General features: G+C 37.9%; 2 protein-coding genes, 1 long non-coding RNA gene and 1 pseudogene across 4 annotated transcripts; 2 read left to right on the forward strand and 2 right to left on the reverse strand.

Annotated features, from left to right (window-relative positions):
- Nucleotides 1–3: 3 nt before the first annotated feature.
- Nucleotides 4–4,125, reverse strand: LOC140151423 (uncharacterized). 2 transcript variants are annotated; one of them, XM_072173761.1, is made up of 4 exons: nucleotides 4,004–4,125; nucleotides 1,984–2,075; nucleotides 1,044–1,133; nucleotides 4–686 (listed from the first exon to the last, which is right to left on the reverse strand). In XM_072173761.1, the coding sequence occupies exons 2-4, from the start codon at nucleotides 2,020–2,022 to the stop codon at nucleotides 459–461; spliced, it is 357 nt and encodes a 118-aa protein (XP_072029862.1). In that variant the 5' UTR covers nucleotides 2,023–2,075; nucleotides 4,004–4,125; the 3' UTR covers nucleotides 4–458. The 2 variants fall into 2 exon arrangements, with proteins under 2 accessions (XP_072029862.1, XP_072029863.1); XM_072173762.1 differs by lacking the exon at nucleotides 4,004–4,125 and adding an exon at nucleotides 3,805–3,827.
- A 689-nt stretch (nucleotides 4,126–4,814) lies between these two features.
- LOC140151425 (flavin-containing monooxygenase 5-like) lies at nucleotides 4,815–11,857 on the forward strand (annotated as a pseudogene).
- A 4,981-nt stretch (nucleotides 11,858–16,838) lies between these two features.
- Nucleotides 16,839–25,928, reverse strand: LOC140150383 (retinol dehydrogenase 8-like). The gene is made up of 4 exons (XM_072172393.1): nucleotides 25,661–25,928; nucleotides 23,665–23,844; nucleotides 18,706–18,799; nucleotides 16,839–17,169 (listed from the first exon to the last, which is right to left on the reverse strand). Exons 1-4 carry the CDS (start codon nucleotides 25,926–25,928, stop codon nucleotides 16,839–16,841), a joined length of 873 nt encoding a protein of 290 aa, XP_072028494.1.
- LOC140151426 (uncharacterized) lies at nucleotides 19,950–20,688 on the forward strand. The gene is made up of 2 exons (XR_011858935.1): nucleotides 19,950–20,328; nucleotides 20,622–20,688. It is a non-coding gene; the product is annotated as an uncharacterized lncRNA (long non-coding RNA).
- Nucleotides 25,929–26,167: the final 239 nt, after the last annotated feature.

Consider the following 26,167-nt stretch of genomic DNA (forward strand, 5'->3'; position numbering starts at 1 on the left):
GGGGGCAAGCGATGTTTGGCACAGATATTTTGGGCACCGTTTCTATATTACGGCCTAAAAAGGTGTAGGAAAACGTTTATAGGAACACGTTCAAATAATTATGCAAAATTTCTTGCTCGATGCGCTCGCATTATATGATAAGACAATAATTATAAGGTTTTACATTCAGGTTCCCAAAAATCTTGCACGTGTAAGGGATTTCTTGACACATCAAAAGGGGGAGCAAAGGTTTATTGGCACATCAAAAAGGGGGAGGCAAAAGATTTTTTGACACGGCCAAAGGGGGGGGCAAGCGATTTTTGGCAGACCATTTTGAGAATTTACCACCCCGGGGATACACAAAATGATTGCACCACCCCTTATATATGGCCTCAGTGGCCACCCCTCCTTTCGTTTTTCATTCTAAATTATGGAAAGAAATTGATCTTGTAAACATGGTGAAAACGTTGCTGTAACGTCTAACGCTCAAATGTGTACGTAACGTTATCAATATACCGTCCCTTTATACCAGACACATGAGAAGCTTTGACATTAAAACCTCTTGCTGAGAACAGCTTAAATATCTGTGTCATCAAGTATTCAGAAGGTCCTTTGTCACCCATGTTGCACTTTAACTGATTGACATCTCTCTTCACCTTTCCGCTGGGGTACATTTGTTCAAGGGCTGGTTTGAAGTCATCTAAAATCTAAATAAATTAAAAACGACAAATTAATTTGGTTGAATTTAATGAGTGTCAAAAATACCCAAAATAGTTTGTTCACTCTCCGGACGTTCAAAAAAACATACATGATAGGACAAAAACAACAATAATCAACACTGGACAACAACAACAGCAAAATGAGGATGACGATGTCGATGATGATGATGATGATGATGATGATGATGATGATGATGATGATGATGATGATGATGATGATGATGATGATGATGATGATGATGATGATGATGGTGGTGGTGGTGGTGGTGGTGGTGGTGATGATGATGGTGGTGGTAGTGGTGGTGGTGGTGAAAACGACGACGACGTCTAAACGTATAAACTTACATGGTCGTCCGCGTATATTCTAACGGTAGTATCAGTTCCAGAAAATGGAGTATCGGTCGGAAGTTTAAAACGGGCAATGATATATTCTTTCTAAAAATAAGAGACAAACAGTGTACATTACCGTAACATGGTTAGCATATTTTAAATGCCGAGTAAAAATCTTTCAAATTGATACTGTAGGCTACACCAGAACTTCCACCAGCTGCAGGCAATAAATGGAGTATCAGTCTAAGACAGTTTAAGACGGGTATGATATAATAAATAATTGGAAGTTATGAAACTTTCAACTGGACCACTGGATATTGGAACTTGTAACTTGCTATATCAGGCACATTCTGTTTGAGACACCCACTACAAGACGTGTACTCAAAAGTGATTTTTCACATGCTGTCATTGTAAAGGGGAATGAAATAGCTGTCCATTGATAGATGCTTGAAAAAACTTTTCAACATTTTGTTGTGGAGTTTATACATGGTAACTTTGGTTAACCCTAAAAGGCAATTAACTGGTGAAATAAATGGATTTGGAAGTTGAAATTTCAGGCTGATATAACAAGAAAATAGTGCCTTTTGTACAATACACCATCCATCTCATGGCAAGTAAAGAGGAAACCCGGACGGCAACAAACCTTGAATACATCCAGTGCCCGGGATCCAGTGTGTTTTGGGGAATATGGACAGCATGCTGAGTCTTAAGACCGATGTAGCTGGAGGATACTTGTAGTCGCCTACCGAAGGATGATGATGATGCATGGTGATGATGATGATGACGATGATGATGATGATGATGATGATGATGATGATGATGATGATGATGATGATGATGATGATGATGATAAATCAAACAGTGACAATCATTGACTGTCTGTCTGTCTGTCTGTCTGTGTGTTTGCCTGTCTGTCTCTTTCTCTTTCTCTTTGATTCTCTCATCACGTACTTACATCGATAACATCATATTGTGCCTGATATGATCTAGCCATCGTTGCTTCACGTTAATATGTTGCGGTGATAAACTCAGGGTAGAATTTACATTCTGTAGAAAAAGCATCGAATGCAAAATTTGACTATTAATTAATTGATCGATCACTTTTGACGACGAAATTAAAAACGTCAGATTGTATATGTTTATTATTATTATTAATCAATTAAATTATTATTATTATTATTATGAAACTCGAAGAATAGCAACACACACAAAAAGTATATGATAAAAGTGTTGCAAAATCGCGGAAAAACAAAAGTTCGACTTACTCATGGGCTATTTTAGGCCAAAAAAGTCACTGCACGTTGGCAAAGTGTAGTTATTTTTTTCGCAGAAGCGTTGTAAGGCACTTTTTGGTTGAATAGAAAAAATATTGTTTTACTGAGAGGAAAATTACTAAATATCATTTTTACATAGGATTTGCGACTCGATCTTACTTCGTGGAAGAACCTCGTGGTCATTTAATCGGTTGAAACTTGAATGGGATAGAAATATTTTAAGCACGGATTTTCAATTATCACTGCACGGAATTTTATTGTCACTGCACGAAAGTGCCAGAAGGCACGTTAAAATAGCCCCTGGACCAACTGTAAGTTGATCATACATCCTATATCCTGTCGATTTCACATTACGTTCTAGATGGCAATGGCTTACAATGGAGGAAAGACGGGAATATCCGGCTTTCATGTTCGCCAAATGGTTTCTGTAATGTAACAGGAAATTCAGTTGATTACGGAAGAAGGAACAACCTTGCGACACGTTGTTACTCCACAAACGGGACATTTAAACACGCAAATCTTAATACAAAACAAAATCTCACGTTATATGTTACTTTCATTGTTACTGTCAGTGTGTAACACATTTCTGTGATGGTGTTTTAGCAGTTTAGCATGTTTTGAGTAGTTATGCTAATACATCGAAACTATGAATTTTACAAATAAAAAAAAAATCTTTTAGCTTTAATACCAGTTCAACAATAGTTTTGAACAATTATACTTATTTACAGTGTATCCTATTGTTCTGTTATGTGGTTTTGAACGCTCTCTGTATGCATAGTAGTGACCACAGGTGTGTTTCATGGTTCAAAAGTCACATTAAGATGTGTTTAATGACTGAGGCGAAATTCTGCAGAGCTTATCAAGCGGGGTTTTTTTTTGGCGTTTTTCCATCCTTACTTACCTAACCTTCATACTACCTACCCAGCAAACACAAAAACGTTTTTAAAAACGTTTTAAACAAGTTATATTTTTGGTTTTGGTTTAGGTAAAAACGTTTTAATAACATTAAATGTCGGGTTATATAAAGGTTATGAAAACGTTTTAAAACGTTTTGTATGAAAACAATTTTTAGCAAACATTTTTTGTAAAATTTTGTCAACACTTAAATAACACTATGTTAAAATATTGCCAAAAAAGGGTTTTAAATGTTATGAAAACATTTTATACCCTTTATATAATTGCACATTTTTCTAACAACCTTTATAACCTTTTGCGAATGATGTCGAAAACTTTTTCTGTTTGCTGGGTACATATAGCCTACCAACATTATCTATTCAGTGACGACACCACGGGAGCATTTGCCCCCCCAATAGTATACAATATAATAATTTTGGTTCCTAGCCCTATCGACTAATTTGCCACTTAATTTAAAGATAGCACTGGTGATATATCTAATCGTCACCTGTTTTTCTGTTATTTTCTTACACATCTACCCAAATCATTTGACGTTACTAGCCATAATTTTAATAATAAAATGCCTTAAAGTTACTTACCATGCTTACCAATACACAAAATTACTAGAAATCCACAAGATAATTTTGGTTCCTAGCCCTATCGACTAATTTGCCACTTAATTTAAAGATAGCACTGGTGAAATATCTAATCGTCCCCTGTTTTTCTGTTATTTTCTTACACATCTACCCAAATCATTTGACGTTACTAGCCATAATTTTAATAATAAAATGCCTTAAAGTTACTTACCAGTATACAAAATTACTAGAAATCCACAAGATAATTTAGGATAATTGCGGCAATCTCCAAATGATCAGGTATTTTACAGACGAAAAGGCATGTATTTTTTTAATGCACCGGTGCAGTGCAGACGAAACAAATATCACGGGGAATCCCCAGGGAATTACAAATAACATGGGTCATTAAGTATGTGCTGTTGAAAAAGGTTTCGTAAGTCATTAAATTTGACGTATAATTAGTACTTTTGTGATTAGTTGAATAGCAGCCAGATTGGAGCCACTTTTACGTTTTGTTACGATTTTAGTTTTGGTAGATTTTGCAACATAGCACGTCTATTATGTCTATTGTGTTTTGCATTTCATTATTATATTTGTTTGTTTGTTTGTTTGTTTGTTTGATATTTGGATTGCTTGAGAACTAGGCTCATTATAAACTGCATAATTGGATTGGGACAATCCTGACCTTTGAAACTGACAGCGATCGCATACATGTAGACCTATTGTACATAATTATATCATGGGTGTGGCCCTCTGTACTTTGCAACTAGAGAAAACCAACGAATAGGGGTGACTTTGTATACGTCTTGAGAAACTTTCATAAATGTAACCAAGTTTTAAAAATGGGAAAAAGCTACACAGGGAAGAATTTTTAAACTTTGGCCCTTTTTTTTAATCAGGATTGATTATCAGGATATCTCGCCAAGTGGGTGGCACTTAAAACGTTCCGTAGTTATGACCTTATCGATACACATGATAAATTGATCCTTGACCTCATCAGCCGAGTGACCTCAGCCAAGGTAATCGCATCAGATCAGCTGACTTGACTGGAGACATGCAGCACGAATGATAGCCTGCACAGTTGTTGTACAGTAGTATCATTTATACATTTGCAGCATTTTCCGAGTAATGGCTGATTTGTGAAGAGTAAGTTAAATTTATCGCAATGCTTTACAAATAATTGTTCCACCCATATTCAAACCAAGCTAAATTATATAAATGTCGTGACAGTCGCGTACGCTAATATTTGTAATTTAAATTTTAAGTTGAGGCTGAATACCGAGTTGCAGTCGTGCACTGAACATGTTGAATTGCTGTACAGATAGGCCTAAGAAATAATTATGACAATAAGCTACAATAATATTATGTGGGCTTTTTGTTGGGCTTCAAGGTCGATCCGTTGATGTCAATTCGCCACCGGGATTCGCCATAGAAGTGATGATGTAATAGGAAATAAACTACCATAGCAATATGTTAAAACAATTTTTATATATATCGCCCTGCACTACAAGCAGGTTGCACTCATCACCTGTGTAGGCCTAGGCCTATGACTATGTCCGCTGCAATCATAAATTGAATACCATACCGCTCTTTTCATAGATACTAATCTTACAGGCGCGAGTGATCAGTATAGGCATATGCTATGTCAATATTCTATATTCACTTTACCTTGTTATTTCGACTTAAAATGAACAGAAACCTTTCCTGACAGTTATTTCATTTCAAGGGTGAGTGCCGCCAAACAAGCAAAATCGCAAACAGAATAACAATTAGGTTTGTGAACATCAGGGGTTTATTATCTGTTTGTGAATTAAGGTGGTACTACACCCCCGGATAAATTTTGTGACTAATTTTGCATTTTTCTCAAAAAAATAACTACACACTTGTATTAAAAGTTATGTATACTATAGAGGCAATGAATCCAATTACTTAACTGAAATTTCAGTGATTCAAGAATTCATCCCCGGGGGGCACTCCAACTTTGGAGGTGACGCGTATGTAGGGCTGTTAAGACCCCTTTTTCAGCATCGCTGTCACCCAAAGACCCCATATTTTTTACGAACACATGCTCGCTCCGCGCTCTGTCACCCGAAGACCCCTATTTTTCCATTTGATCTGTCACCCAAAGACCCTTACAAGTTCAATTTGAACAGCAACTTTCATTTATCACTGATTTTGTTACTTATTTTGAAAAAATAAAGAAATTTGAAGCCATTTAGAACTAGCTTTCGAGGTTTTTGTGGCGCTGTTTTGGTTCTCACCCAAAGATTCTATTTAAAAAAAGGTCATGTTCTCACCCAATGACCCCATATTTGTTACATTTTGCTCTCACCGAATGCCAAAAATCATGCTCTCACCCAATGACCCCATATTTTTTACATGTTGCTCTCACCGAATGCCCCTTAGTGCGAAAGCGCCAGCACTACACCTATATCCATTTCAAATTGAAGTGCCCCCCCCCCCGGGGGTTCATCATATATGTTAAGAAATGAGGTACATTCTAGCGGTACTTCTTTTCTTATCATGAATAACGTACCGCTTGTCTTGAGTCACTGAAATTCCAGTGTAGTAACCCGGTGTAGTAGCTTGTAGTAACTGGATTAGATTCCTTGCCCCTATAATATACATAACTTTTGTTACCAGTGTGTTATTATTTTATGAGAAAAATGCAAAAATAATCAAAAATTTATCAAGGGTGTAGTACCACCTTAAGGGATAACAGAGATGGATTAGCGAGTATCAAATCCACAAACTGACTATAATTTAAGTCAACTCAATTTACTCAACGTGCGACGTTCAAGAATGTAATGGTTTTGGTAATTGGTTAACCCAGACACTCACAGACATGACAGTTTGTGTGCCAGGATACAGATACCATGTAGGCATGTATTTCATTTAATGAAGTAAGCTACCCTTACTACAAATCAGTCCACTTCTATTGCTAACAAATTGCCAACCCTTTTCTGCTTTTGCAACAAGAAAGTATGATTTGTAATTGATACACCATTATACCAAATACCTTCCCACAATCACACTTACGGATTTCATAGAGGCTATATGGATATCTTACCAGGGAAGGCCCCAACCATACAGCCACTTTTACCTTTCCGGGATCGGACTTAGAGAGAAACAAATTTGTGATTTTGATGGCCAATTACATACTTGTTTTCTGTTTAGTGGGACCAGATCATCCCTTCCCCACACATATACCCCACCCACCCCCACACCCCCACTCACGCATCCCAACCATTGCCATTGAGGCTTCTTCTTCGGCTATTTTAGAGAACTAAACGCTATCTGAAGCTTCTGAAATACCAACACCCCCTCCTCTGTTGAATTGACTTACCGAAATAGTAAACGTTCCAGTGAGAGGACATTTGTAATGCAAATGCTATCGGCTGTCTTTAATTTCTCCCAACAATTATATTTTTACCATAGTTGCAGGTTAAAACACTTCCAAGAGGATGACGAAAAGAGTTGCCATCATAGGAGCTGGGACTGCTGGTCTTGTAGCCATCAAATGTTGTCTCGAAGAGGGACTCGAACCAGTGTGTTATGAAAAAACAAAAGACATCGGTGGTCTTTGGTGCTTTCGGGAAGGTGGAAAAGATCCAGACTCGTTTCAGACAACAACAGTCTTCCGATCGACAGTCACTAACACGAGCAAAGAGATAATGGCCTTCAGTGATTTTCCAATGCCAAAAGAATATCCGAATTACTTGCATAATTCCTATTATAATCAGTACCTTAATCTGTATGCCGATAAGTTCGATCTGAAGAAGCATGTTGTCTTCAGTACGAATGTCAAGCACGCCTCCCCTGCGCTAGATTATGCTACTACCGGACGCTGGACTGTAGAGTTAGAGAACATAGAAGATCGCAAATGGAGTGAAACTTACGACGCAATCCTTTTTTGCAATGGTCATCACTACACACCTCATCGTCCAGATTTTCCAGGTTTAGAAGAGTTTGAAGGTAACGTGATACACACCAGGGATTACAAGAGGCCAGCTGGCTACGAGGACAAGCGTATATTGGTCATAGGGATTGGCAACTCGGCATGCGATGCTTCAGCTGAACTTGCCAGAATTTCCTCTAAGGTAAAGTCTGCTGATAGCAAGGATGACAAAGGCTTGGTTCAGCCATCATAAATTATTTTATTCTCAATCTGTATTTACACTCAGTTCCTCACTTCGCTGAGCGACTGACTTTTGGCCAGTGAAGTATATATGATGTGACCTTTCTCATTGACAACAAAAATAAATAGGTCAGTTCGTTGCTCAATGACTGAGTGCAAATTCAGCTTTTTGACTTTGTTGATAGGAGAAAAGTAGCTTTTGCAACTGATACATGTATTAAGACTCCTTCGGAACCTATAACATCACATTTTGTACAGCACTAATTTAAAGGAGTATTATTTTCGTGATTGTAACATACTAGTATTCTTTTTTATGATACACACCGACATCGCCTGGCTAATAATTACTTGGTACACCAGAGATACTAAAATCAATACCCGGGATCGATACACGTGAATGTGCTATGCACGATTTTGATATTCAGACGAAAATCTTTGGATACCGGGGTAGAAAATGATGAATATCTCCCGTAAATGATTTCGTCTAAAGAAACCAGATGTGGTTCCTTGCACTTGAATATATATGTTGAACAGATATGGAAGTCGTTAGCTTGCGTCTTGAGAAAGAAGCGTGCGTCTTGATCTCAAAAACTGACAATAATTCTGAATTATTGCCGAATTATATAGCGCAGTGTATAGGCCAATCGTGGGTAGTCTAAAAGCATATGACCTAAGGCGTACCATGCTCGACTCACACACAGCGAGGTCAGTCACCGGGCAATTGCCAGTAGCCTTAGTCAGATGTCCTTCGGCCCATTATGCGGCTCAAAACTATTAAACAGGTCGGAACAAAATGGCCATGCGTGGCGGTGGATTCAACCTACCATGGCGATTTCTGCCATGAAGATATCAGGGCGATGACACTGTGTGATATGTGTCTGTAGATATTCAAGGAAAAGCCTATTCTGATCGATTTTGCATGACTATTATAGGCTCTATAGCTGTGTTGTAGTTTCGTTCAGTTTACAAGTTTACAGAACATAGATATAAATTTGACGATATTTTTGTCAAGCTAATGAATCTGCAAGAAATCTTTTTGCACACAAACATGTAGCCAGAGGTTTCCAATGTTATAAAAATCTCAACTTTTTGTTAGAAAAATGGGGCACCGGCCCCTTTAAGCATAAAATCATTCAATTTTCTTCGAATTCACCAGCCATCAGGTTATTGTTTTTTTTTCTTGATAAACTCCTGAAAAGATAAATAACCTTTAAGTTGGTTAATGTGAATAAACATTATCATATTGATAAATGTAATATAAAATAGTTGGCCAATAACCTTCATATGGATGTGATGTATCTGTGTGTATCCACAGAGTACTACAGAGTACGTATCAACAGTCAAAGTCCCCGTGCATTGTATGCTGTGAATTCTCACATATTCATGAGGGCCGATCATTCGATCGTGACGTGTCTAACATCACTTCAGCGTTGCGTGCCTTCGCGTATACACGATAGAGATGCGTATCTTCGCGTTTACGCAAAAGACCGTAAAAATACTCACCCTGACAATAATTTCCTTAATATTAAGCGTGTTCAAGTTAAATTAAATTTGACTGATAATGTTGTTTTGATGTCTTTATCAATCTGTTTTTCACTCTATATAGGTATTTCAGTCAACACGTAGCGGTGCGTGGATGATACCTCGACTGAGTACCGGAGGCCTCCCTGTGGACACGTCGATCAGCCGGGTTACCTACTTAGTACCAAGAGCACTTGTCAAGTGGAATTTTTCAAAACTCATTAACAACAAGTTTGACCACGATATGTTTGGCCTGACCCCAAATATGATTTCTTCGCAAAAAGTTTCACCGTCAACGACGAGTTGCCGTTCCATATAGTCAACGGAAATGTAGTGATAAAGCCGGGTATTTCGCGGTTTCACAAATCGGGAGTAGAATTTGAAGACGGTACATATGAAGATATAGATTGTGTGATTATGGCTACTGGATTCATAGGTGACTTACCAGTTGATACTTCGGTGACAGACTTATCGCATAATAAAATCCATTTATACCGGAATATGTTCCCTCCTCAGCTGGAGCACCCTACAATGGCTGTAATCGGTTTGACAAGTCAAGGAGGTTCAGTGAATCCGATCTGCGAGATCCAGTGCAGGTGGATGGCAAGATTGATCAAAGGGTTATGTAAGCTTCCTTCCAGACAGGATATGGAAGTTTACGTCAATAATTACAAGGATGGATTAAGGAAAAGAGGGGCCAACACGCAGGATAGAGGATCTTTGATGGTTGATGCAATTCAGTTTGTCGATGAGATTGCTGACGAGATCGGTTGCAAGCCACAATTTGGGCCAATGTTCCTTAGTGATCCCAAGCTAGTCATGAAATGTATCTTTGGACCGTGGTTGCCATATCAATATCGCCTGGTAGGACCGGGTAAATGGGTTGGAGCTAAAGAAGCCATTGACACCGTATGGGATCGTTTCACAGGAGCCTATCGACCGCGTAACGTGAAACGAAAGGAAGAACCTGATGGTTTGGGTGTGATAGTGAAAACTGTGCTGGTAGCAGTTATCTTCACCGCTATTGTGTATTGCTACATAATCTAGAAGATTTATATATTGAGAATCTTCAAATCAAATACAGCTGAGTACATGTTACCTCTTGAATACAGCAGTGGACGCGGTTCACCAAGTATTTCTAAAAGGCTGCTAGAATAAGAAACATTTTAATGCTTTTTTCTTGCGCATGCTGAGGAAGCCTGATTACCTTTTTAAAATAGCCGAGTGGGAGGGTTTTCAATGAAATATTTTTTGTGTAAAAACTGAAGCATCGTATGTATAAAAAAATATTTGAATATTAAAGTTCTGTACATCATATATGGCGATTTGTGATACACAATGGTGCTACAATTCATATACGCCAAATTTTTTTCTGAATTTAGTGGAAATGAACACAGAATTAATGGTGAAAATTGTATGTAAATTTTACATAGGTCCCAACTAAAGATTACTGTTTCGTCTTTATGGGAATCTAATCTTTAAATATCTGAAAGAAACTTTGGGGACCTATGTGGACCTCTACTATAAATTACAAAAATCCAGACCGTGTATACACGAAAAATGGTAGGCTCCATATACTGACCCACATGTATATTATAGGAGTAGCACGTGCAGCCCGGCGAGTCAAAATCGATATACTAGTAATGCATTGTGCATGTATGAGAGGCCCATTTATTGTCGGATTTCTGTTGAGCGCTATTAATACACATTAATGTTTTAAGCAAATAAAATTCCAAAATATGGTACGTTTTTCTGTCTTTGCCTTGTCACGTGGTAGGCCTATGTTGAAGTTGCGATAATATGTTCAAATATTAAAGTTTCAAGATATATACCAACAAGACAGGTAGCCGAAAGGCGCTAGACTCATACAGTATCCATGATAGCGGCGCGGCGCGAGTTTGAGCCCCACATCTGCCAAACTTAATTTTCCTTTTTTAAATTTCATATTAGGGAAATGTGGCTGGGAGAATTTATGTATGGCGAAAAGAGGAATGCCTCTTGAATACCTAATTGACCTAAACTGACATTATCATATATTGATCTTTGATATTGCCCAACAAAATTGAACGTGTATGGGCCACATTAGCGACAACTATATTAATTCTCGCTATTCACATAGACATACCACCTAGACCTATGACTGCCCATCCCTGACCGTGGCAGTAGGTGAAGCCACGTAGCCAAGGTGATTTTGGTCGGGTGGTCGGACGCGGAGAAATAAGCGTTCATGTCTGGAGAGAAAGACGCGCTCGTTTGCGTGATTGTTGCGCCATTATCGCTCGCGTCAAATGCAACATGTTCCATAGACGCGAACATGTCTGCTTGCTTGCGTCCGGGTATGCGTCCTTGTCAAAGTCGTTGCTAAGCAGTGTCGGCTTCACTACGCGAACCAAAGTCATTGGTCTAGTTACTTGTTTGTCTGGGGCTATTCACCCAGACAAACAAGTACCTAGACCTATAACTTTGGTTCGCGTAGTGAAGCCGACACTGCTTAGCAACGACTTTGACAAGGACGCATACCCGGACGCAAGCAAGTAGACATGTTCGCGTCTACGGAACATTATTGCATTTGACGCGAGCGATAATGGCGCAACAATCACGCAAACGAGCGCGTTTCCTCTCCAGACATGAACGCTTATTTCTCCGCGTCCGACCACCCGACCAAAATCACCTTGGATACGTGGCTTCACCTCCCGCTGTGGTAAGGGATGGGCAGTAATAGGTCTAGGTGGTATGTCTATGGCTATTCACAATAAGGGCGCCGCCAGCGGTTTGCGATGTAATCGTGATGTATCATGGGAAAAGGTCGACATCCAAGTCCGCGCAATACGAATATTACCATGCTATTACATAGGAACAAAGAGCTTTTAAATAGAAATAGAGTCGCAATAGATTATATAATCTTTTGTTCGTTTGATGCCGATTAGAAGTTGCGACAGGCTATTCATAAAAGTGGTACCATTGTTTCGAATAAAGGGGTTCCGCCATTAAATTGGTCACTGATCCGGCATCATATTAACGCTCTACACAACAAGCGAGTATCAATAAGTGACCACACTACACTCATGTGTAAGGGCAGTCATGTGTAAAGTGGTACCATTGTATTCACGTATCCCAAATGTGTGCTTGTGTGGGTCTGAAATCTATACGCCGTAGAAGTGACGTCATAATCGGATTAACTACCATAGCAATTAGATGAATACAATTTTTGAATACACCGCCCTGCATTACAAGCACATTGAACTAATCACCTGTGTATGTCAGCAAACATAGATTGAATACAATACCGCTCTTTTCAAAGATACTCATCTTACAGGTGCGAGTGATCAGCCATTCTTTGACATCTATGGTTCAATGCATCGGTACCGCGTAAACGTTGTAGTGCAGTGCGGTATAGTCAAAATTGTATTCATCTATTGCTATGGTAGTTAATCCGATTAACTACGTCACTTCTACGGCGTATAAGGAGGCTTTATCTGTCGATGCAATCATCTTTACCACCCACCTGACGTTAGGCGTTTCATTTAAATAAATTGAATGCTCTTGCTGGTCGATTACACATTAGAATGTATGAAGGCTGCCATGTCCAGTCCATAGGCCTATATCTATATTACACTATAATGGTAATCGCTATACGTATACATGTAAGTATAAGTATAGGCCTATTATAAAGGTTGTTTTTAAGAAATTTCCATTTAATTTTATTTTAAGAAGGAGATTGGTATAGAAATAGTGGCGTACCCAAAGAGGGGAGGGGGTTGGGGAGGGGCAGATTCACCTCTGTGAGAAGTCTTGGGAGGGGGGGGGAGGAAGAGAAGAGGAGGGGACATGGAGAATGAGAGAGGGCTGGAGGAAGGGAGAAATAAAAAGATATAATAAAGACAAGTAGATAAATAGAAATATAAGGAAAATGATGGGAATGAGAGAGGGAGGGTGAGAGGGGACAATGAGAGCGAGGGTGATAAAGTGTAGGCCTAGGAAAGAATAAGTACAGAGAAGGGAAAAGAAAGGAATGATGAATACATTTAATAATAATTATTAGGCCTATATAATAACTAAACACATAACAGCACTGGGCAGCCATTCGATGATGTCAATGCCTTTATTCGTTACGTAATTAAAACGCCCAGTCAGATGTATTTCACACCTACCAAACACAACTCGCCCAATTTCGCAAACTGGACGTTGAATGTACACTCTCATGAATATTGATTGGCAACATTTTCCAATATGTCAGCGCTCTAATCGGAAACAATAGAACAATAGACCCTGCAGAGCGTTGCATAGGAACACGTGACAATATTTTTTAGTTTGTTAATATAACGGTATTACACGCAAATCGATAGAGAAAAAATTAATTGTGCACATTTCAAATCACATTATTAAGTATTATTGAGTATCGATTCGCGTGTAACACCTTTATTTTGACAAACTAAAAAATATTGTCACGTGTTCCTATGTAATAGCATGGTAATATTCGTATTGCGCGGACTTGGATGTCGACCTTTTCCCATGATACATCACGATTACATCGCAAACCGCTGGCGGCGCCCTTATTGTGAATAGCGAGAATTAATGAAGTGACGCGGCCCTCCATAGCAATAGGTAAACACAAATTTTGAATATACCGCGCTGCACTGGTACGTTCACGTGGTACCTCAGAATTGAACCATATCATGCTGATCACTCGCACCTGTAAGATTAGTATCTTTGAAAAGACCGGTATTATTACTATTGTATTCAATCTATGATTCGCAGACATACACAGGTGATGAGTGCAAATTGCTTGTAGTGCAGCGCGATATATTCATAATTGTGTTTACCTATTGCTATGGTTGTTAATCCGATTTATTACATGTACTAAATTACTTATTTATTTATAAATGATGCAAGCTCAAGAAATTATAATTTAAATTACTGAAATCATTCTGAAATGTGAAACAAACTTTCGATATTTATGATCACCTGATCCCACTGCACAAGGAAGGAAACTAGAACTGGCTTCCAATTACATTTGCCCAATGTTTGTTTCAAATGTTATACTGGAAAGGTTTGAAATTACTCTCTAAATACTTTGAAACAGTTTTCAGTCAGTGACTATAAAATTTGAAATTTTGATATGGATAATAATTGAATACCTGAGTGGAAGAAGGGCCCAACTCAATTGTTTACAAAAATGAGTTAGACCCAGCATTTTATTGCCAGCAGATTGTTCTTCCTTGTGTGTGAAAGATGAGCCAAAATCCACTCTCTAAATAGTCTTCCACGTACACTTAATCATCGTTTTCATGGAAGAAAGGCCCAACTCCATGGAGTTGGGCCCTTCTTCCACAAATATTGGGTTAAAGAGGAATTTTGCTCATTCATGAAATCTGCTTTTCACTACAATAAACTTTCTGGTTAACATATTACATGCTTCAATTTGTGTAATTAATGGATAATTACCAAATTTCCGTAGCTATTTATAACACATCTGCTTACGGAACTAGTACTTGCAGTATATTAGTGGAAGAAGGGCCCAACTCCAGCTCGTATTAAGACCTGTACCGTTGCCAAGGAAACATCTTTTATAATTTCGAATGTATGTAATATTGCATGTTCATGTATTAAAGGTCCCCTGAAGATGAAAACATTTTGCCTATAAAACTTTTCCAAATATTAAGTTTTTTCTTAATATCTCGAAAACAGTTTTGATGGAGTTGGGCCCTTCTTCCACTCAGGTATTCAATTCTGAATTTAAATATCATTTTGACAAACTTAAAATTAAATTTACGACATGAAAGATAGTGTTTTTGTTCTACTTGTCAGAAATTTGCACCTTGCGCAAGTGACTGACTTACTAGATGAGAAAACGAGTACTTTGTGGACAAATGTGATACTGTATTTTGTGTGACTCATTCGCAACTAAGTGAGCGATTTTACGGTGTCATTTGACTGAAGAGGTTCATCAGGTCTGTTGATTGAACAGCTAATAAAAGTTCTTTGCCAAGATGTCGTTTTTCTGTCGACAGTTTCGCCAGAAACCTCCTGGCTTTCTGACAGCAATTGATGTTGTTATTGATCCATCTGCTTGGAGAGGGAAGTAAACCGCAGGGTAGATGGGTCAAGGAATCAGTATGAATTCGCAAGAGAGGCGACAACACCATGAACAGAGACGAGGGGACATGCTTTCTAAGCCACATCTTTGATCCTCTGCTCAAGACACCAACGTTGGAGACAGGAGTACTTCCGGTAAAATAATAACATCCGGCCGGGATTCCCGCTCCAAGCAGATGGATCAATAACAACATCAATCGCTTTGAGAAAGCCAGGAGGTTTCTGTCAGCAGAAAAGTTTTTCCTTTAGTCTTGGCAAATAACTTTTATTAGCTGTTACGGTCTCATTGATTGAAATGTGTCACGTTTTGATCAATAGCGGGCATTATTATCAACGTATTGCCTTGTAAATCCTGTGCCTTGTTAAGATTTTTTAATAAAACACAATGACAAAAAAATGTTATTTTGCCTAAATCAAAACTATTGTGTAAATAACAACTACCCTGAATTCTAGACTTTAACTATCCTGAAATATGAAAGTCAACATGTTTCAAATAGCATTAGAGGCCAGGTTATACATTATAAAGATCGTAAAAACATTTTAAACCATTTTGTACGGAAACACACTACTACAACATTTTTAAAATGTTAAAATAACGTTATTGTAAAATGTTTTTGTAAACATTTGTGCAAAATATTTTGTTAACCCTTAAATAATATTTTGTTAGAATTTTTTCAATAAGCGGCTAAAAACAATGTCTTTATTCTCTAAATAACGCATTACTAACATACATGTAATTCAGTAATATCTATAAAATAATTATTCTAAACAGAGTAATTTAATCACACAATTCCTTCTAGATTTTAAAGAAGTTTTGACCAAAGACATCAATTCCATTTATTCTTATGTTTTGTATGAAATCTTGATTTATATTTTATACAGTAGTTAATTGGATTGATATTAAAATACACCTTTTCCTTACAAGCGTTTAAAAATGTACATTTTGTGTGATCATGTGTAAATTGATTGAAGTATTTGCACTTTAAAAATCAGTATGATTAGATGTCGTTTCGGCAATTTATTCTGACATGCGAGGTGACGTTTATAACGTACGTCGTAGTCATCTCCTCCGAGTCAGACATACGTTTTATTCGTTAAAATGGTATTAAAATAGTTGAAGTCAACTAATTTTGTCAAAATATCGTCATACGCCACATCAGCGATGGATTATGACAATAAAACCAGTATCCCCAACACCTTCGTTTTAGGGTTAGAATTCGATAATTGTTGTCAGATCAAGGTGCTTTGGAATGGGATTGGGTTATGGTTTAATCGCTACCGAGTTTATACACAATTAAAATCAAATATCAAATTAGGCTTTTAACCAATTATTCATGATGGCGTTACCCGTAGGGTCAATAAATCGTTGCTTTGCCAATCTTTTGATCGTCGCAGATGTCTGATAGCGACAATCAGGTTTTGGCGACAAGATAACGTCTTGAATCAGCTTCGCCACTTCTTGTATTTCTTGCATTTCGACTCCTATAACGATATTCGGGTCAAAGGATACCATATCCGTGACGATTTTGCGGTCTTCTTCTCCTGGAATTTCACTGGCTACGATTGTCCAAAGAGCAGTAGGGTTGTCACCAAATTGTTCCACCAATTTGGTTTTTACATAACCGGGCTCGATCACGGAAACCCTGCAAATCAACAGAATTTACGATCAGATTCGGCGTCATGTTTGTTATCCCGAAAGGTTATATTTTCATGGCAAAACATTATCAAGATTAAGCATTGTACTTCACATATACCTTGTGAAAATGGATTATAGCCATCTAGAATAGGTAAAAAGAAGCAGGATGGTGTGTATTTGAAAGATTAAATGACATCATGAAGAGCAAGATGCCATCATGCCTGAAGCGTATGGTGTTTGCCCAAATACGCCATATATGCATCGTACCGGCAATAACCGATGGAGCGGAGACATGTGATGTGACAAACAAAAAAATAAAAACATGGAGCAGAAGCTCAAAACCACACAAAGAAAGATGGAATCACCAAAAGAGACTGGTAGACATGCAAATAGATACGAGAGCAAACCAAGGTTCAATACATTGAAGACATTGAAGGTTCAAGACATTGACAAAAATAAGAAATTGAGATGGGCAGGGCACATGGCACAATCAAATAATAATAGATGCTCAAAACATTGTACAAATTCACAAAATATGAGTTGGCAACAAACAAGATGAAGAGATGAAATTGTGGACACGACACGGATGAGAACAGCACAGGACAGCTTGAGGAGGTCTTCATCATGCAGTGGGCTGAAATGTTTGAGATAGATAGATTATAGATAGTCAATGAAAAGTCGGTTATATTCGACGTACGTCGATTAAAGCAAGGCGAGTGGGACGAAAGGAAAACATTTATAAATGGCCTTATAGGAAATGAGTCAAAGAAGCCAATTATCGCATTTCTTGCCAAGCAAATATATCAAAACGAAATGCAAATGGGGCGTTAATTACACCCCTTATTATTAAGCCTTTGTCTATCCGTTATATGGACCCATATCATTCCTCTTGAGTGTCGTCTTTATTTGTCTCAATATTTGAGTGCAAACCCCGCCAGGTCATGCTCCCCTCCGACCCACCTTAAAGTGGTTATGATTATACTCACTATGGACCACAATAGCATCGTCCCAATGGCATAGTTCAATGACAATAACCTCAATTAAACAATCATAGTGTAAAATTTGACCTCAAGCTGCAGAGTATGAGTTTTTGTACTCAAATTTTTAAAGGTCATTCAATGAATGTACAAAGTTAAAGTTAAAGAACTGTGCCCTGATAGATGAGCATGTTGTGGATCCTAGTGACCCAGCAAACACAAAAACGTTTTAAAAATGTTTTAAATAAGTTATATTTTGGCTTTTGGTTTTGGTAAAAACGTTTTAATAACATTAAAATGTCGGGTTATATAAAGGTCATGATGTTTTTGGAACGTTATAAAAACGTGTTTATAACCTTTATATAACCCGACATTTAAACGTTTTCTATAAAACATTTTGTGTTTGCTTAGCAGTTGATTATGAAGAAATGTTTTTTAATGTTATGAAAACGTTTTATACCCTTAATATACCCTTTATATAACCCGACATTTAAACGTTTTCTAATAACCTTTTATAACCTTTTGCAAATGATGTCGAAAACGTTTTGTGTTTGCTGGGGACTTACCAGATGTTAAACTTCCTCAAAGGTGGAGCGATAGATTCACTGAAACCCTCCAGGGCAAACTTAGATGCTGTGTATTGTGTCGCAACAGGAATAGCTGAGATTTGAGGAAAATGTATAAAGAGTATTATATTTGTCTCTAATATCTTTTCAATATTTATGTAATTTGTTCTATATCAGTAGACTTCGGTTGTATATATAAATGCGCATATATAAATGCGCACGTGACCAGATGGCCAGCGCCATATTTGCATTACATCACTGTCAATCACTGAAATGGCGATCATTGAAGGAGTGGCTACAGTTGTGACCTTGTTTCGTGGCTAGCACTGGCAAGGAACATTGGCTGGAGGTTCGATGCTATAAATTTGCAAGGATAAATCATGGATATCAAAGGATCATGATTATTGCACAGCACCCCCCCCCCCCATGTACAAACATAACTAATGTTTATTTATTTATTTTTATTTATTTATTTATTTATTTATTTATTTATTTATTTATTTATTTATTTATTTATTTATTTATTTATTTATTTATTTATTTATTTATTTATTTATTCGACGAAAAACGAAAACCCTGTTCTATTTTGAACAAATTGGGAAACAAATTTTTCCTGTACAAATGAATGCCGACCCCAAATTTCGGAAATTTCAGGACAATTTTTTTTTTTTGTATTTTCTCAAATTGAAATTTATTTACAGATTTTTGTGATTTTTTGGGTTATTTAAAACAAGAAATGTCTTTAAAAAAAGACAATGCCTCCAAGATACCAGTGGACACCTTTTGTTATTTAAGGAGATACTTATAATGCTAGCTTTAATCTTTTTTAAGGTACCGCTATTGGATATAGATTTTTGTCTGATTAAAATATGTGAGTCCATTTTCTCCTAATACAAGACTGAAACTTTTATTTTAATCGGATATTCGGTTACCAAAATATGGCCTGTCAAAATGGAGCGAAACCAAGTCGTTGGCAACAACTTTCTTTTATTTTTGTTATGCAATGTTGTCAGGTAGGCCTTATTTTCTAATTATATATGCAAGAATTATGCAAAGTAAAATTTTCAGATAGGCTACAAAATAAGATATAAAACCCATGGATGCATTTAGCAAATTTGAACACCACTGCAACAGTCCGACACACCGCTAGTCCGAATCTAAAAACACTTTAACAGTCCGACACACCCCTAGTCCGAAATACACTGCGATAGTCCGAGTCTGGAAAACACTCCGTCAGTCCGAAACTGCAGAAAACCAAAGCGGTAGTCCGAATCTGAAAATCACAGCGCTGGTCCGAATCTGAAATTACGGCGCTAGTCCGAATATCGGACTAGCGCAGTGTTTCCTAAATTCAGATTCGGAATAGCGCCATGTTTTGCAAATTCGGACTAGCGCAGTGGTTTTCAGTTTCGGACTGGCAGAGTGTTTTTTAGATTTGGACTAGCGCTGTGTCGGAGGAGTGTTTTCCAGATACTGCCAACTGCCAAGGGCTAGTAAAGGACTAGCCCCGGGCCTAGCCCTAGACTAGTCATGCTAGCATCATGCACTCAGTCATGTACTACACATAACTGTGCGACATACAATGTAGATTTGACACGGGTTCTGTTTTGTATTTTAATTGAGGTCAAAGTCAAACTCATGAACTTACCATTTAAATGTTGATATCAAGATGAACAGAAATAAATAATCCATTCTACTTTCTAGTCATAAACCGGCACGGATCTCACTGTTTAGTGTCATGTATGGTCACTGATGGTATTTTTTTTTTATGGTCATGAGTTTGCAATATTGAAATTGTTATTGAAATCAGTTTGCTAGCCCCGGGCCTAGCCCTAGACTAGTCATATGCTAGCATCATGCACTCAGTCATGCACAACACATAATTGTGCGACATACAATGTAGATTTGACATTGAGGTCAAACTCATGAACTTACCATTTAAATGTTGATATCAAGATGAACAGAAATAAATAATCCATTCTACTTTCTAGTCATAAACCGGCACGGAACTCACTGTTTAGTGTAATGTATGGTCACTGTCACTGATGGTCATGAGTTTGCAATATTGAAATTGTTATTGAAATCAGTTTCTTCCAAGTTCAAGATAAAAGTAACATGATTGTATTGAAATGTAAGTTATAAACATTCTTCCTGCTGTCCAGCGGGTATGAACTATTTATATTATGATGTAGACACGATGATTGCGGCCTAGTCGAGCCTAGCATGCTAGCCTGCATGTCAGTCGGTCTGCTGACTCGCCGCAAAAATACCTCCAATTTTGCACAAAACAATCCATGATGTCAAATTATCACATCCAAAGTGTCGCCATGAACGTCGGCTTCAACTTCTCCAGCCAAAGTTTTTCCATTGATAATCAGGTTTCACGTAATCATGAAATTAAACCTTGTTTATTGTGTATTCCCATTGCCACACACAGCATAACGGTTGTCCGACTTTATTTCTACGATATTGCTGATGTGATGAGGTTACAGTCCATAATTAAATACCGAATTAAAAAAATACTAGTTTGCGTCTGACGTCAGGACAAAGGCGCGCTGTGATTGGTTGCTGACCTGCGCAGTATGGCATTTTTGGTCTGGTTGACAGGACGGCATACGCAAGCTAGTCTTTTAATTCGGTCTTCAATTATACAATATATGAGTTTAAAAAATTCTAATGCATAATTCATGAGCTTGATAGACCCGCACCATTGGCGCCACGTGCTAGGTGTTTCGTAGAATCCCTATAGAATAAGATTAATTTTAATGCTAATTTATTGCACATGCTGAGGAAGCGTGATTACCTTTTTGAACATTCGGAAATGGCGATAGGCGAATTTATGTATGGCGCAAAGAGGTGGGGGATATTTATTGGGCTCTCGATATTGGGCGGAAATTAGAGTACTTGTCAGAATATAAATTTGTACAATCGGCCTACATGCCGCGCAATGTGCGGCATTTTAGGTGTAAATTTCAAAGCATACTACCTCCTGCGGAGGCAGAAAATTTTTTTTTTAATACCAACCGACCGACCGACCCTACTTGAAAGGTCCGTTCGCCCGTAGAACAGGGTTTCTCTCTTTCTCGCCTTACTTATAATTTTATAAATATTATTTGTTCTCCCTTTCGGCTAGTCAAAACCCACCCTCCCCCTTTTTCTTTCTTTTATTTTTTGTTTTTTTGCTAAGTTTTCCCTTCCGTGTAAAGTAAAATTTTATAAGCCGGTTGAATCAAACTGAACAAAATTGACGTATACAATTACAATATAATACCATGACAATAATGTGTATGACGGATCTAACTTTCGATCTAACTTACTAGCTGAATAAACCTCAAAGCATGGATCACATACGTGATTGTACGTCAAATTGTCATATAACGTATGAGCGTGATGTATAATATACGAGTCTTCCTCAACATCTTCCAGCCGGGATGATTAGATCATGTACAGTCATCTACGTGTTATACTCTAAATTGTACGTCAAAGGTTGACAAAGGGTGTACAGATTACCGATTTAGCATGGGGACACAAAAGGTGCTTAAAACACATTTTGAATTTGTTTTTTTGTCCATTTGCGAGCGAATGAGTAAGTTAGAGTTGAGGAGGTCGGGCGGGGACATCTAGCCTATTAGTTTGAGAGGGTCATTATACCGAAAAGGGCTAAAGTTATAGTTTCCTCAATTTACGTTATAATTAGAGTTAAAATTAGGGTAAGAGTTATGTTCATTGGCGGCGCTACGGGGGGGGGGGATACTTATCTTGACTCCCAAATAAATAAATCCATGACCCCTTCCTTCCGAAGAAAATGACAGCCCCCTACGGTTCCCTACGTGCAAACATTATCAAATAACATCATCGGCCGCTACCCAGTTCTGACCTTAATGCCATTAAGAATCACATTTCGTCATCAATATGGCCAATTGCCACGCCCATTTAGCACGGAAATAATGAAATATAACTTTTTAAATCAGCTATATCTAGCTTTTCCGTCATAATTTTTTTTTTTTTCCGTAATGGAAAATCCAAATAAAGAGTTTATGTTTCGGGTCAAATTATTTTGCCCTTTGCAATCAATGCCACTATTTTGCAAAGCCAATTTTCCTTGTAACCTGTCATTTTCGCCTATACTTTTGCGTGTGGAATTTGTGCACATCCGGGTACCTTACATCGTTGAACACGGTATGGCGACTTGTAGATGTCACGTGCGCATTTATATATGCGCATTTATATCCGAAGTCCACTGTATATCGATGTAATTTTAAATGATATTGTGATGAACACCGGTTCGATTATCGGCGCTTTAAACCGAGGTGGCCCGGTCCATTGTCACTGGGGATAAAACGCACTACATCTACAAAATTGCTGTAAATTACCGATGAGAATGTAAAACTCTGCTAAATCACAGTAAATTGGGCTAAATTGTGGTTAATCGCAGTATAGACCTGTTGTGCTTATTAGTTAGTCCGACGAGTAGGACCTGTTTTTTACCAACTATACTCTGACTCTGATCGCTCAAGAAAGATTAACCACAAAAATCCACTAACCGCCCCTCCCGAAAAGGCGTCGCGGTCACTGGACTTTCGCGATTCGTCTTTCTTGCGCCATGTGAGATAGTGATCATAGTCTGAACTGAGTATGGTCTGGTAACTTAGAAAACAAGGTCCTACTCGTCGGACTATTAATATTCAGCTGAATAACTCATGACTGATAATACATGTACTGAATTCAGCCACATTCTGCTAAATCAGTCCAATTGGTGCAAAGTAAATGTGATTTCCTCAGTGACGTAGCGCTTGCTTAGATTGTCAGATGAACGAGGTCCGGAGATGAGATGAAAAGAACGTGGGCGATGTGTACATATTTTAAGCAAATGGCCAAAATCACATGCACTCTCAGGTTAGAATACAGAGCCTCGGAATCATTAGACAAGCTATAGAAAACCACAAATAAAGCACATACCATGAAATCCAAGTATACTTGAGAATTGGAGAATTCTGCCACACCGCTTTTCTTTCATATAAGGAACTACTGTCTTAGTCATTCGTACGCTTCCAAAGTAGTTGACTTCCATGATGTCGTAGAACGTCTGCATTGGACCGGTTTCCCACCACTCTCCAGAAGTCACTGCTGCGTTATTGACTAAATAATAGAAAGATATTTTCCCTTGAATGCCATTCCTAGATATACATTTTTTTGTGTGTCTAGGTTTTTTTCCAAAACTTAACACTAATGAAAGTCAATAATGGTTAATTTGAACTCCTCATTATTATCAACGTAATGAATGCAAGGAAATATTTCCCCAGTACATTTCAACAATACCATTCATTCATCTAGAACATCATTTAATAACAATGGCCCAAGTGTACTGCCTTGAGGAACACCCGTATTAACAGGACATTTTTGGTAAAAGCTCCCTTAATTTTCCTCCTATATGTGTATATTAATTTAACCCTAACCGTACCAAACATCACAAACCCACAATTCACAACACATGCACGGGCAGGTATCCCACGTGATGCGAGTGCGTCATCATGCGAACAGTCAATTGGCGACGGAAAGCTTGGCCGGGCATGCTACACCCCGTGGCGAGGTAGGCTCCTGCACGTGTCTGGCACCCGAAGGGTCGGTGGTTCAAAACCGCACCCGAGAAAAAGGCTTTTTTTCTTCCTTCTTTCCTTACCACTGACACTCGTAGTGTTCTACAACTTAATTTAAGTACGAACGAAATAAATTATATTGTCATTTCAGCTTCACATGCGTAAAATATCATAATCATGATAATGGACTGTGTCAAAAGCTTTGCGCAAATCAAAGGCTACACAGTCATTGTACCTGAATTCATATATTAATCAACCAGTGATCAATCAGTGCGAGACGTGTCTGCCGAATGAAAAGGACGAAAACCTGACTGATGTTGATTAATAATTATATTGTGAATAGCGAGAATTATTCTATTCCAACTGACCAGCAGGGAATTAGGATGGATCTTAAAGATACAAGTGTATCACACTAACAAAGTGTAAATTTAAAAACAGCAAAAATGTGACACAACATCCAATGGGGGTAAAATAAATAAATACACAAAATTTAAACCTAGCAAAAATGTGACACAACATTCAATGGGGTAACAATAAATACACAAAATTAAAACCTAGCAAAAATGTGACACAGCATTCAATGGGGGTAAAAACGATAAATACACAAAGTCGCCAGTGAACGGGTCTAGTCAGAACCACCACTTATTTATTTTTCTCTGTTGATAAGGGGGGGGGGGGGGTCTTCGATGAACGGCTCTTTTCAGGGCCACCAAAATCTTTACATTAGCAGATACGCGAGGTGTGCTTGTTTTCTGTTGACAAGGGGCATCATTAGGCAAGTGGTGGTCTACATGTCTCCTTCTTGCCGTCCCCATTTGATCCCTGAACAATTTCTGGTGGGGGGACAATTTCTCCCCGGCCCCTTAGCTACGCCACTGCTGTAGTATCAAGAAGATAATTTAACTTTGTTTTATCTTATATTTACGTTAGTAAACAGAAGAGAGGAAAGGGCCATGCTGTGTATTTTTGATGTATTTTTATAATCTTTGTACAGCGCATTAGTCTATCATGGGAAATGCGCTTTATAAGTTCTTTGAAAGAATAATAACATATTAATAATAATGCAGCAATAGCAAGTGCAGGACAGAAAGTGGGCTGAAGTTGCACATCATGCAATTGCAATCTAAGTAAGATGTTATTTGTAACAGGATCTTGTGTGAAATATGTTCAATTCTAAACTTTTATGCCCAGGCTTTTGTTATTAAATCAAAGCAAAGTAGGTAAGATATAAAAAAAAAACATTATGATCATTTTCGTATTAAAAATAATTATATTGGTTTTAAACCAATTTGTTTTGTTTTTTGTATTATTGTTATTATTTATTTAAACATTTTGTATTACGATAATTCGAATCTTACCCAAAACATCAATCTTTCCCTCATTATCAATGATTTCCTTCACAGTTTTATCAATTGTATCTTGTTTGGTAACATCCAATTCCCGAATAAACAGTGTATCGTCAAGGTTACTACCTGCTTCTGTTTTAAGCTCATTCTGTCGTTTCACCAAATTACGCATAGTAGCATAAACCTTAAAGCGACGTTGTGGATCTCTTGCAAGGGTCAAAGTTATTTCTTTACCGATGCCTTGAGCGCACCCTGTAATGAGGACTACTTGTGACGCCATATTTACTGTCTGGTAGTGAATTAGGTGCTGTGCTGGGTACATCGATCATAACGCACCAGATATTGAACATTGGTTTCGCAAACATTTCGCAAACTTTATTTGTTGACATTGAGCAACACAAAAGATCGATGAAGTATATATAACCGCAACAAGTTTCGCCATCGTGGTTGGGGATAAATATGTCGATACGTTCGTCATTATGCCCTTAAAACACTCCCGGTATCGTTATAGACGAGGAG

Source organism: Amphiura filiformis, chromosome 4 (assembly GCF_039555335.1).
Source record: "Amphiura filiformis chromosome 4, Afil_fr2py, whole genome shotgun sequence".
NCBI lineage: Eukaryota > Metazoa > Echinodermata > Ophiuroidea > Amphilepidida > Amphiuridae > Amphiura > Amphiura filiformis.